This window comes from Bos indicus, chromosome 16, assembly GCF_029378745.1.
Source record: "Bos indicus isolate NIAB-ARS_2022 breed Sahiwal x Tharparkar chromosome 16, NIAB-ARS_B.indTharparkar_mat_pri_1.0, whole genome shotgun sequence".
Lineage (NCBI taxonomy): Eukaryota > Metazoa > Chordata > Mammalia > Artiodactyla > Bovidae > Bos > Bos indicus.
In genome coordinates, this window is record NC_091775.1 from 50482072 (window position 1) to 50495653 (window position 13582).

At 51.3% G+C, this 13582-nt stretch overlaps 1 protein-coding gene across 4 annotated transcripts in view; it reads right to left on the reverse strand.

The window, feature by feature from the left end:
- The window catches only part of PRDM16 (PR/SET domain 16), a 340205-nt gene that overhangs the window by 40109 nt on the left and 286514 nt on the right, over positions 1 to 13582 (reverse strand). For all 4 annotated transcript variants that reach the window (XM_070768346.1, XM_070768348.1, XM_070768345.1 and 1 more), the window contains one exon: positions 2936 to 3038. In XM_070768346.1, coding sequence (XP_070624447.1) covers positions 2936 to 3038 — 103 coding nt within the window. The remainder of the gene's footprint in view (positions 1 to 2935; positions 3039 to 13582) is intronic.

Genomic DNA, 13582 nt, shown 5'->3' on the forward strand with positions numbered 1-13582 from the left:
CCTGGACTGGATGGTTTTCACTTTCCCAGCACAAGCAACTCCAATTAAAAGAAACACTAGAGTATGTCACACTCTGTATTATGCTACACTGTGCTGTATTATATTATATCTGTCTATCTCATGCTTTATACAAATACTCTGCATCCTCTTGACCTTTTCTGGAGAGGGGGAAAAGTTAGCAATTTTGAGCCTTTCTCAAAAGAAAGGCATATTTGAATGGAAATGATTTTCTTTATTTTCTCCCAAGAGCAATAAGTTCTCTTGAAAGAGAAATCTTTCCCCTCTCTACTGAAAAGAGTAAAAACAAAATAAAAAGTTCCTGGAACTAATGAACCTGAAAGTGGCTTCCCTCTGCTCTGAGTCACTTGTAGGAAAATTGGAATTGAATTTCTTTACAAAGCTGCAGCTTTGAAAGAGTGCTGTCAGTCCCAGGTCCACAGGGTTGGGGCCGCTCCCTGCAGTGAACTGGCAGAGCAGGTCCCCCCGCCCTCCCTTCTTCCATGATACCTGGAGGTCATCCTGCCAGAGCCCCTGCCCCCAACAAGAGCAGGCAGCATTGTGACTCAGAACTGAGCTCTCCTCATCTAAACCGGGGGAGGGGGGCTGTGGGCCGGGGCAAATGCTCTGACTTCCGCCCAAATCCAACTAAACTGAGACCATGCTGGCCTGATGTCTTGTGTGTCGAGTCTGAGCCTTGCGTCTGTCTGAAGTTCCCTCGGCAACTTTTCGCGGCAAAGCAGGAATGTAACAGAAAAATAAATCAGTGCCTAATGGCTTCAGGGAACCCAGGGGGACACAATTATGTGGCATCTACATGCTAATCTACAGACTGGAGGCTCAAAAGCCCTCAAGAGCCCACTCCAAGTTCCTGCCGTGATAAGGGGCCCTGCATTCACTGGGACTGGGATAAAAGATTTTTTATGATAATTATCTTAGTGAGGAACATTTTTACATTTTCTTTCTGTGCGATTCAGAGTTAACTGAGGAGGGGTGGCTGTTGGGAGGTGAAGGAGTGATCCTGACAGCCAAGGGTATGAAAAGTCAAATATTTGACGTTGGACTATTATGTGTGGAAAGCAATTAGCCCACAGATGTTTGATAAATTAGGAAAATGCAGACCCAAGTTATTTAAGATCAGGCATTAGAAGAGGGCCAGGAATCAAGGTTTCTATAACCTTTCAGAAGAAAGACAGGTCATCATACAAACAAAACCCCATAGCCCAGCGTGGTCGAATTTATCTTTCTGAGTACATTATCTAAGATTCACAGGTCTTTTCAACAATTATTTTAAGAAAAATGAGACCATCCCCCTGATACCCAGAGCTTAGCCACCTACTTCCTTTTCTCGAATGGCTGATTAAAACCAAAGTCTAGAGGAAAGGGTGGGTCGACTCTATTTTATAGAATTGTCCTTCTCTAGAGAGAGCCTTTGGAAGAACTCACGGGTGCAAAGTGCTGCCCCACAAAGGTGGGCCACGCTTGAGGACCGAGAAGGTCACCCTGCTCCCGGGGGCTTCCTGCTAATTCCGACGCCTAGCTCCCTGGCCCAGTCAACCGTACTCCCAGGCCGTGACACTGGAGCAGTTCCTTAGAGAAACTTGCAGTTAGTGGCATTAATCATTAAGCCTTGGAGTATTTGTGTGTGTGTGGTGGTGGGGGGGCTGTGGGGGAAGAAGGACAGGAAGGGAAAAGCCAGCCTCCCCCTTTCTCTAGCAGGAATGGAATAATCAGCACCAGAGACGGTGAGAAGCAGAGGCTGCCTTCGGCTCGCTTGTGGGGTCTCACGCAGAGAAGAGATGCCATCTATTCACCCACGGCACATAGGGAGTTAACTGACCAGCCTCGTTGCCAAGCAGCTTCCTCCAACTGACTTTTCCTCTGCCACTTAAAAATGGTTCCAGGATCCCAAGGTGAATGGGCACACTGCTTAACAATGTGGATGGAGGAATAGAAATCTGGATTTCAGAAATCTGAGCCTGTATGAGACTGGGCTTTTCTCGAGCATCATCAGAGTTGTGCCTAGGTGTGGATGAACAAGGAATGGAAGCGTGTCTACTGGACACATACTGTGTGACCAGCCTAGAGGAAAGGACACTGGAGACGCTTCCTGCAGTCCTGTTGGAAGAGCTTGCTTAGAGGGGTCCTCTGAAGCCCCAATATTCCCTCTCACCAAATAAACTTCCCTTAACCTTTCTCTCGGAGAAGGCAATGGCACCCCACTCCAACACTCTTGCCTGGAAAATCCCATGGACAGAGATGCCTGGTGGGCTGCAGTCCGTGGGGTCACTGAAGGTCGGACACGACTGAGCGACTTCACTTTCACTTTTCACTTTCATGCATTGGAGAAAGAAATGGCAACCCACTCCAGTGTTCTTGCTTGGAGAATCCCAGGAATGGGGGAGCCTGGTGGGCTGCCGTCTATGGGGTCGCACAGAGTCGGACACGACTGAAGCGACAGCAGCAGCAGCAGCAGCAGCAAGCTTTCTCTGGGAATTTTTGCTTTTAACTACAAGTGGTCATTGCTTTCAAACACATGGATGGCATCACTGTACTCTCTTAACTGAGACTGAGACTCTCCTCTGGCACAGAGCTCTAGGGGGTGAATGTTTCCAAGCTGTGAAATGGGTCTTTTTGTTTAAGTCTTGCAGGGAGTATACTGCTGCTGCTAATGATAATTATACAGTTTAAAAAGAGCCCCTAGGACTCTCCCACTACAGAGATGTCAGGCAGCATGTCGTGTTGTCGCAAGTCCTGTCTGAACTCAGGCTGTGGCCCCCGTAACACAAGGAAGGAGAAAGCAAAGTGATCAGGTTGAGAAGTTGTTGGGAGGAATTGGTTCTGCCCATCTGGGGCCTGGGGGCTGGACCATGGGCAGCAGCTGGGGAACCCCAAGTGATGGAGCACCAGGCCTCTGCTCCTGTGGGTGGGGGCTTACCATCCAGGCTGGGAGGCACCGCCCCCAGAGAGTAGGCGCCTTCTTTCACATGGACCAGCAGCTCTTCTCCTGGCTCAATGTCCTTAATGACTTTATAATAAATCTAGGATGGAGAAACCAGAGAGAAAGGGTCAGCATTGTCGGCCTGGCTGCTTTAAAAGCCACATCGTGCACACCCAGCCCGCACGCCATTGACACTGCTCATTGGGGAGCCTGCCCCGCTGGGCCCTTGACCTGCCTTCTAATTGCTGCTAAGAGGTTCCCCTTTGGAACTTGGCAGGATACTCACAGGAGGACTAGAGTCTATTTTTAGCTAGTTTGATCCAGATTTTGGATAAAGGGGGTGCAAAAGGAAATGGGTGAGGATTAGCCCCGAAGTTCCCGAGCAGGGCGGGTCCTAGCAGGAAATATCAGGTAGTGAGAGCGGCTCCTTTCATCAGAAGTGGAGCCTGGTTCCTTTTGTCAATATGTATGTAAGACACTCTCTGCTGTCTGGGGCCGGGGTGGGGTCTTCACCCTTGAATGTGGGTTTGGATGTTTATGAAAGTGACCATGAAGACAGACAGCGGTCCCGTGTGCCAGGTCGGCAGGTGTGAGTCTCAGATGAGTGTGCATGTCTCCCACAGTGGGAGGTAGAGGGGAGCCCGCGCCAGCTACAAGCTTGGTGCCAGCAGCTGTGGGTGTCTGAGATCAGGGATAGCTCTGAAAACAGAGAGGGGTCAGGTGGGTCTCGGGGTAGAGTGTGTAGCCTGAAGCAAGCTCTGACTGGACGAGCGTCCAGCGTCAATACTCTGAGCAGCCCCGTAGCTTGCCAAGGTGTCCCCTGAAAAAGCACCAGCTGCAAGGTGGGTGGTGGCCATGATCTGGAAAACTCCAGCTACTCAGGAGGGCAGCATGACCAGCGTCGTCTGGGATGAGGCCCAGGGACCAGGCTCCAACAGCCTGGGAGGCTCTGGGAGAGACTGAGGCCTTCCTTGCCTTTGCCAGCCCCTGCCCAGGGCCCCTGCCCTCCCTGGATCCCAGGGAACCAGCTCCTCTGGGTGGGGTGCCCACTCTCACGAGGGCAGGGCTGACGCCAGGAACCCTGAATCTTAAATCTGGAAATGCCAGACGGCAGGCTGCACTTCTGTTAGACCAGTCCACTGCCTCCCACGCCACTCCCTCGACATCGCAGTCCAGGGCGTGCGATGTCCGGTTTCTCTTCAGAGCACAGTAACGAAGGCACTTCCAGGAGCGCTAAGGCTTGGTCACAGGACTGGCTGGGAGGCCAGGGAAGGATCTGAGGCCAGTCCATCTGCCTGGGGAGACCTGGGGGGCGGAGGCTTCTCCAGGCCATTCCTGCCTGAGGTTCTTCAGCAGCTTCTGGAGGTTGGGTGTTGGGCTGGGCACGGTTCAGGTACCGGGGGGCTGACCTGGGCACTGCCCGCTCACCTCCCCCCATGCCCCGGGGAGACATCTGGAAGGCTGAGTTTTCCCCCTTTTGTGGGGCCCTTTTCCCTTCTCCCTAGTCCAAGTCCAGCTGTGGATGCCCTCACAGATCACCAGTTTCAACTAACTCCAGAATGACACCAATGTGCTCTCAAAGGGACAACAGAGCCACATGGTGTCCCCAAATTCCCTGCTGAACATGTGGATGGTGGAATGTAACCCGTAGAAGGACACATGTACAGACATCTTAACAATACGTACTTGCTAGTAATTTCATTTGGCAACTATTCCCTGGCACGTCGCTAAAATAAGGATGAGATTTTTAAAATGGAGACTAAGCTTCCCAGGTGGCACAGTGGTAAAGAATCTTTCTGCCAGTGCAGAAGACACAGATGTGGGTTCAATCTCTGGGTTGGGAAGATCCCCTGGAGTAGGAAGTGGCACCCCACTCTAGTATTCTTGCTTGGGAAATCCCATGGACAGTGGAGCCTGGTGGACTCCAGTCCCTGGGGCCACAAAGCATCGGACACGACTGAGCACAGCACAGAAACTGTACCATATTACCTTCTGTAGTTAAATCAATTGCTATTAAACTCCCAGTTTTGTATTGTTTTATCTAAAATATTACACAGTGCTCACAGACTTAGAGAAAGAACTTATGGTGTTCAGGGGTGAAGGAGAGGGGAAAGGGATAGTTAGGGAACTTGGGATGGACATGCACACACTGCTAACTTTAAAATGGATAACCAGTAAGGTCCTATTGTACATACAGCACATGGAACTCTGCTCAACTGTCACCTGGCAGCCTGGCTGGGAGGAGAGTTTAGGGGAGAATGGATATATGTGTATGTATGGCTGAATCCCTTCACTGTCCACCTGAACCTATCACAACATTGTTAATTGGCTAGACTCCAATACAAAATATAAAGTTTAAAAGAAATTACACAGTGGCTGAAATAATTGTTTGTTTTTAAAGTCAGACTCCAGCCACTGTATTTTAGAATCAGACCCGAAGTGCATCTCATGCTGGAACAAAGCCGAGATGAGCCCTTGACCCATCCCACCTCTGGGAGTCACGGCTTATTAATACACAGGCGTAATCGCACTCTCATCCCAGCGGTGAGTCAGCGCATCCAGCAAGTGCAGGCTTAATGCGCCCGCCGGCCGCTGTGTTGCTGCGTGCAGGCTGGCGCCGGCCGACGGCCGGTGGCTTCCCGAGGGTCTCCGTTAGAGGGCAATGTGGACCCGCCCGCAGCATCCTCCCCGGCTAGGCCTGCGCCCCGTGAGGGCCGGGAACATGAGAGGCCGACGGCGCGCTCTGACCTGTGTCCCCAGATGCTGGACTTCTGCTCCCGCCGGGCTTCCGGGGCTGACGCGGCTCACCGCCCCGCCTCCGCCTCCGGCTCTGCGTCCCCCTCCGACCCCTTTTGAGGGCCACCCACCCTTCCAGGACCCGTAATCCCCCCTCCCGGGGGACCCCACCCGCCTTCTAGGATCGCTGGACTCCCTCCCCTCCCTGCCCCGAACCCCTCCAAGAGCCCGGGACCTGCAGACATCCCCCTCCCACCTCCGAACTGGGAGTCTACTCCTGTCTCATCCCCAACGCCTTTCGCCTCCTGCCCGCCCTCCAGGACTTCCAGATCTTCTGAGACGCCCTCTCGCTCCTCTCTCCCACCCCACTGTGCACCCCTACCCCGTCCCAGCTCCGAGAGCTGCGGACTCAGTCCTCGGACCCCCTTGGAGGGAACCGACCCTTCCCAGCCGGTGGGGTCTAGCGCGCCGGAAAGAAAAGCAGTTCCGTGTGCGGCGGGCGCCCCCTACCCAGTCCCGCTCCTCGGGACAGACGGTGGCCCCGGCGCCTGGAGGGGGCGCGAGCGCCGGACACGCAGCGGGCGAGCAGTCGGCCCGGGCCGCCGGGACTAGAGCGGCTAGACTGAGTTAATAGCTATTAGAGTTGATCGCAGAGCCTGCGGCCGGACTGGCGGCAGCGGGTGTCCCCGACCTGCCTCCACCTGGAGGAAGGGGCGCAGCTGCGAACGGGGAAAGCGCACGAACTTTTCAAAACTCAGCCGGTCCGCCTTGCCTTGGCTAAGGGCACCGTGCTCCGCGGATCCGCCCTGGAACACACAAAGGCGGCAGGCACTTTTACGACCTGTTCCCAGCAGCACAAAGGCCTTATCTTCCTGGTCTGCGGGGTCGGGTGACTTCCTGGGACTAAGGCGGGGCTTAGGTGGGACTGAGTCTCCTGACTGCTAGGGCACAAGCTGTGCAGTTACTGTGCCGCCGGCCCCTTCCCTTCTCTGCCGGTGATAAATTATTACTGTGTGTGTGCTTAGTTGTGTCCGACTCCTTTTCCACCCCATGGACTGTAGCCCGCCAGGCTCCTCTGTCTGTGGGATTTTCCAGGCAAGAATACTGGAGTGGGTTGCCATTTCCTCCTCTAGGGGATCTTCTTGACCCAGGGATCAACCTCACGTCTCCCGCATCCTCTGCATTGGCAGGCAGATTCTTTACCACTGACTGAGCCACCTGGAAACCAAATTATTATTGCAGTCCCTTAAACATTCCTGAAGTTGGTTTATCCCCAGCCTTTCATTGTGTGCCCCTTGGTGGGACATATTCAGACCCCAGGGTTAACTGGGCTTCAAGGATGGGCTGAGTCTTAAGGATTTTCACAAGAGGGAAACAGAAGCCTATGCCCCCAGGAAGAAAGAACACTGGTCTCTGATACTCTGCTTCCCAGGCTCAGAGCAGACCTGCCTTTGTTTACAGGTTGGCATCTGGGTACCCAGGCTTGTCTCTGAACAGTGGCGTCCCCAGCACCGTGTAACCGTCTCGGTCCTTGGATCGTGTGGCAAGGCGGAATTTTCTGTCTGGTTTCAGAGTCTGAGAGTGGAGGAAACCACAGCAACAGCTGACTTTACTAGCGCCAATAAATGTCTGCTCTAAACGGCTTTAAAAAATAACAATGCCAAACAGAACTGATCCCGAGTTAAGACCTTGTTCAGCATCTCAGTTCTCTTTGCAACGGCGAGACCTGATTGAACATGGGCGGCCGACACCAACAAGGGGGCCTTGGGATTCTAACTGTGTTTAGCCTGACCCTTTTACAATCTCTGGACACAAAGAGACGGCTCCTTGTAGGTGAACGGAGCTGGGACAAATACACGGCCACGTTCTCAACAAAAGACAGAAATTGACGGAGAAAAACTGGATTCAGTATGGGCCACGTTCATAAGAAAATGAACATCATTTTCTTTTCTTCCAACAACATTCTTTAAGACAAAGAAATATTTCAAATCGATAATGGCAGTTTGGGTGTATTTTCTCCTTAGTGTTCCTTAAGTTTGTTTTTAATACCAAGTCAGTTTTGCAAGAACAGATACTATTTTCAAACACAAAGACTTTAAGTTCCACAATTTTCATTCCACCTTAATCTTAGAATTTTAAAATTTAAGTAGGTGAAAAACTCCATCTGACCTACACTGGGTAGAAAGGACTAGATTGCAGACCACCAGCCAGTATATTGAATACAGGCCACAGCTCTCCCCTTCCAGGAGCAAATGAAAATCATGAAAATGATAAGCGAACTGCCCTTTGTTTCCACCCCCACTCCACTCCCCACCCCCGATCAGTTTGAGAAACTTTAAAGGCGTATTTGAGTAATATATAGGTGCTTATCTTAAAAAAAAAAAAAAATTAAGCGCTCTCCTTCCTGGATTTCGGAATTCACTTGTGCTTGAATTTGTGAAGGCTTTCGCATGGCATACAAGGGGCTTTTCATGAGAGAAGCACACAGCAAGGGGAATTTGAATTGCTCCGAGATCTTGCTGAATAGCAAATTCACCCAGTTGCCAGTCTGCCTTCAGAGAGAGGACGCTGGACCGAGGGTTATCCCTGGGCATTTTTCCGGGCTCCGCAAGGTGGTGAGGCCAGCACTCTCATTGCCTCAAGACCTTGGTAGGCGTCACCGTGTTTCCTCACTGCTTGCTGTCTCCAAACGCCGACCCTCTCTCGCGGAGAAAGTTGTGGATACCAGAGACCTGAGGCTGGCACAGGGGTTAGCTTTGGATTTTAAGAAACAGCCCAGGTGATGCTCCAGAATGAAGCTGGGAAGCAAGTGTTTGGAGCTGCTGAGAGTGTGGGCAGGTCTTTATTTCCCTTTGCCTGCCTGGCTGTTTCAGGACAGAAAAGGAAGGGGCCGGCGCTGATTGCTTGGGGTTTGTTACCACCCGCAGGCTCTAGGAACGAGCAGATGATCCCTTCCTCTGGCTGAGAGAGGGGAGGCGGCTTGTCACCCCTGGATTTGCCATGTCCCTCTCTTCCTGTGTGTGGCAGGAGCAGCCTGTGCCTAAATCTTCACTTTCTGCCTTTATATATATATTCTGTCACCTTCCCAGCAGCTCAACATTAAAAGTTATCTGTATACCCCTCTCTTTCTCAGTTGTACGGTTTGTACCTGGATGTTATGTATATATTTATTATCTATAAATTATCACATTCACATATAATATAAAAATATATAATATACAGTTAGCTAGATTTTAAAAAATATAAATATAAATTACAGGTCATAAATTGTCTTCATCATACTTAAGTGGCTTCTTCTAATAAAGTATATTCACTTCCACTTAATTAAGAGGGAAAAAATATAGGTTCTGGAAAATGATAACCGGTACTGTGAATTGATACCTTATTCTTTGCCCCAGAGATGGTCAGTGTGCTCTGGGAAGTAAAAATGCAATGGTTTTCTGATGCAAAATAATTTGCTCTATTTTTTAAAGAAGTCTTTTGCAAATTTAAAAAGTGTTAAAATGAATTCCTCATCTTTCTAATTTTCGAAGGGAAAATTGTATCTAATTGTTTGGAAGCTACCATTGAAACGGCCAATCCGTTTTTAATTTAAACGCCGTGGAGGGAGGGATGGGCCTTCCACGACCAGGGCAGAGCAGGGCAGTAGGCACGGCACAGCCATCGTTTAGAATCCCAGCCCTGGCAGACCGCTAACCCTGACACGGGGGTGGGCAGTGGAGAGGGGGCTACTCCAAGTCAGGGCAGAACGAAAGCAAAAGAACACGCTTTGAGCTTTGCCCGGAAACCCTGGGTTCTCGTCCTCTAAGTGCCGGCTCTGAAGGATGGGCATCCACTAATAAAATGGCATTGTTTTAACACGCTCTGTGAAGGAGATTAGCCTTTGTCTGCTTTCGCTTTGGGGAGATGCGGACCCTTGCCTCTCCCAGAATGTGCTGGTGGTGGTGGCTTTTCCTGATGCCTGGCTGGCCAGCCCGGGTGGGTTGGGGTGCAGTGCGGACCTCGCAGCCCTTCCGAGGTGTGCTGGGGGTCCAGCCCCTGAGTCGTGCTCCCCAGTGTGTGCAAGTGACCCCAGTATCATGTTGCACCATCTTCAGCCTCATCGGCCACCTGACATCCGGCCACCAACATCCTTGCTCTGTCGAGGTGATGTGGGAACAGGAGAAGGAGCTGGACTGTGTGCAGGCCTCTTCTGGCCTTTGCTTGCTCTGGAGGGCACTTTATTTCCAAGCGCTTGTTTTCTTTCTTATCACTAAAACAAATGCAGGACTTCGCAGGCGGTCCAGGGGTTGGGAATCCACCTGCCAATGCAGGGGACACGGGTTTGATCCCTGGTCCAGGAAGATTCCACATGCTGAGGAGTAACTAAGCCCATGCACCACAACTACTGAGCCTATGCTCTGGAGCCGCGGCTGTTGAACCCAGTGCTGCAAATACCCAAGCCCAAGTGCCTATAACCCATGCTTCACAACAAGAGAAGCCAGCATGATGAGAAGCCCGCACACCACAACTAGAGAGAAGCCGCCACTCGCCGCAACTAGAGAAAACCTGTGCACAGCAACGCAGACCCAGCACAGCCAAAATAAATAAATTAATAAAATAAATACATAAAACAAATCCAAGAACAGATCCTGTCCGTGTCTCCTGAGACATCTGAAACCAACTTGTTTGCTTATCACGGTGGGAGAAAGAGCCACCCAAGGGAGATCTGAGGGTCTCGATTCCAAAAAGAAAAGTGGGAGTTGGAGGATGCTAGGGGCAGGGGAGGGCTGCGAAGTCCCTGGGGAGGGTGGGCGAGGGTCTTGCCTCCCAGAGTGAATCAAGGCACCAAGGGATCCTTGCCTTCCACTCCTGCTAAGCTGGGAAGGTGAACCAGGCACCCCGGGTTCTATGCTGTGGTCTGACCACCCCCCAAAATCACAGAGAGAAACTTGTTCCCCCACAGCTGTCTGCTGTGGGTGTTTTGTTCCTGGCAGCCGGGCCACCCCAAAGCTCGTGTGGCCTCAGGACTGCCTGTGGGTCACCTTTAGGTGATAGGCTGGGTGCAGGGAGAAATTCAAGGCCCCTGTGGCCTTTACCGGAGAAGACAATGGCACCCCACTCCAGTACTCTTGCCTTGGAAAATCCCATGGACAGAGGAGCCTGGTAGGCTGCAGTCCATGAGGTCACTAAGAGTCGGACACGACTGAGAGACTTCACTTTCACTTTTCACTTTCATGCATTGGAGACGGAAATGGCAACCCACTCCAGTGTTCTTGACTGGAGAATCCCAGGGACGGGGGAGCCTGGTGGGCTGCCGTCTATGGCGTCGCACAGAGTTGGACATGACTGAAGTGACTTAGCAGCAGCAGCAGCAGCAGCAGTGGCCTTTGCTGCCTAGGGCTGCCCCCATCTAGAGCTCCATGGAGGAGCTGGTGCCGAGGGTGGTGCCTGGGGAACAGAGTGGAGGGACGGGCTGGTCACCTCTCCCTAGGTCTGGTGGGGCAGAGACCACTGAGAGCCTCAGGGCTCCAAGAGGGGTGCAGAAAAGGACTTGGTGAAGGGCTCTGAGCCCTGCCCCTGCAGCTCCATGGCTGGGTGGGGAGCATATGGTCAGGAGCCTGAGTGTCTGGGAAGAACGAGGCCTGGCCGGACAGAAGGGGTCTGTCCGGTGGGGGATGCACTGCCCAGCGTCTGGGCTCCCTCAGCACTCTCAAAGCAGCTGGAGGGCCCACCACCCTCTCAGAACCACACGGGGCATGCAGGCTGCATCTGTCCCCACAGCCCATCTGGATGCCAGCAGAGACCTTGCTGGACTGAGGGTGTCGAGACCCCTAACCTCAGCCCACTGCCCCTGTGTGGCTGTCTCCAGAGGACTGGAGACCATCCAGGAGGCCCATGAAGAGCTGCCTCAAGTCCTCTGGCTGCTGCAGCTTTGGGAACTTTCTCCTTAAGTGACTCTTTCCTGCCTGGTCCCCCTGGACTTCTGGACATTGGGGTTCAGGTCATGGGTCAAGTTAGAACTTTTCTGACCGAAGTGATTTCTCTACCGAATACCACCTGGAAACCCTGAAGCTGTTTTCATGGATCTCAGATCTTCAGTCTGGGTGCCTTCCCTTCCGTGTCTGTGCTGTGTTGGGAGGTGATGTCCTGTACAGGTGTGAGGGTGGGTTAGGGGTGAGGGGGAGAGAGAGGGAAGTTGTTCCCTTCAGTGTGTCTCTGTGTATGTGTGCGTGTGTGTATGTTTGTGTGTGCGTGTGTGCATATGTAGGGGTTCCTAAGTGCCAGGAAATCCTGGTGGAAACTCCTGGGATTAGGGCAATCCGAGAAACCCCATTAATACCGTGTAATGTTTCCTTCTCAAAGAGAAGCCTGTCTTCAAAATTATTTGTTTTATTATTAATATTTCAGGGATGGTTTTACTCCAGCTCCACACAGGGTCACGTCGGTCCCTTTGCAGTGAGCTGAGCTTCCACTGGTCGGGACTGGGGGACGGAAGCCCTTCTGCTGGGCCACGTGGCTGTCCCAGGGGAGAGAAAGCCGGGTTTCAAGAGACTGACTACTAAACAGTTTGAAATCTAGTATGTGTGTGTGTGTGTGTGCGCGCGCGTGTGAGTCACAAAGTCGTGTCCGACTCTTTGCAACCCTGTGGACTATAGCCCGCCAGGCTCCTCTGTGCATGGGATTCTCTAGGCAAGAATCCTGGAGTGGTTTGCTGCTCCCTTCTCCAGGGGTCTTCCCAAACCAGGGATCGAACCCGGGTCTCCCGCATTGCAGGCAGATTCTTTACCATCTGAGCCATCAGGGAAGCCCTTTCCTATCATTATAAGAATTTAAAATTGTTTGTATTATTTCTCAGGAAAATTACGTCCCACAAATTACCCATTTTCCTTTGAGATCTGAGATGTGGCCGCCTCCTTGTGCCTCTTGGCCTCTGCCTTCCTAGGTGTCTGGAGGCCACAGCCACGCAGTTAGGTTTTCAGATGGGGACATTGGTTGCCCAGTAATAGCAGGAACCACCCACCATGGGCCGTGGAGGCCTGGCAGAGGGCTCCTCTCTCTATCGCAGGATGGAGGGTTTGAAAGGCCCCAGGCAGGGAAATTTTTGCTGCTTCAGGCCACTTCACTGTTGTGTCTGCTTAAATGTGTACCCATGTCCTCTCTGAGTCTGTGAGCTGAAGTGGAGATAATGAATCTCCCACTTTTAGGCTGTTCAAAACATCCAGCAGGCGAGGATGAAATTTTGATGTCACATTGGGTTGAAGTATTAGAATCAGGTGTGTTTTTGACTGTGGGATGGAGCTTTGGAATGGGAAGCATTGAGGGGACAAAAGTGGGATGAAGTGAAAGGGAATCTCTGAGTTAAGGGTATTCCTGTCTGCTGGTCCTGACAAAGGAAAAAGTTTGCTGCAAGGCAGTGAATTCCATCTGGACCCTACATGGAGCTGAAATAAAAGCTAACCTAAAATATTAATAATAAAACAAAGATGTCGGAAGACAGACTTCTCTTTGAGAACAGACAATACGTCTGCTTGCTTTTTCAGAAGCTTGCCACATAAAGATATTTACTTCATGGCTTAAATTTGGTTCAGACACTCTAACTAACATTTATTTATTTTTAAATAAAAAATCTGGATCCTTCACTATTTTATTCTGTATCTCACAGAAGTGCAGTCCTGGCTGGACCTGGCCTACTGGTGGTTTTTTTTTTTTTTTTTTCCCCACTGCCCCTCGGCTCCCAGACACATGACCATGGAACCATGCTCTCTGCAAGGAAAGGCCAAAGGAAGGACCATCTTTCCATGCACCTTAAACCTAATTCTCCTTCGCTTACATTTTATGCTCATCTAGAAGGAGAAAAAGTGTCTTTTTTTTAAGTACTGTGCTAATTTTTATGACGGTTCTTTTGTTTTCTTTCAGCAATATATT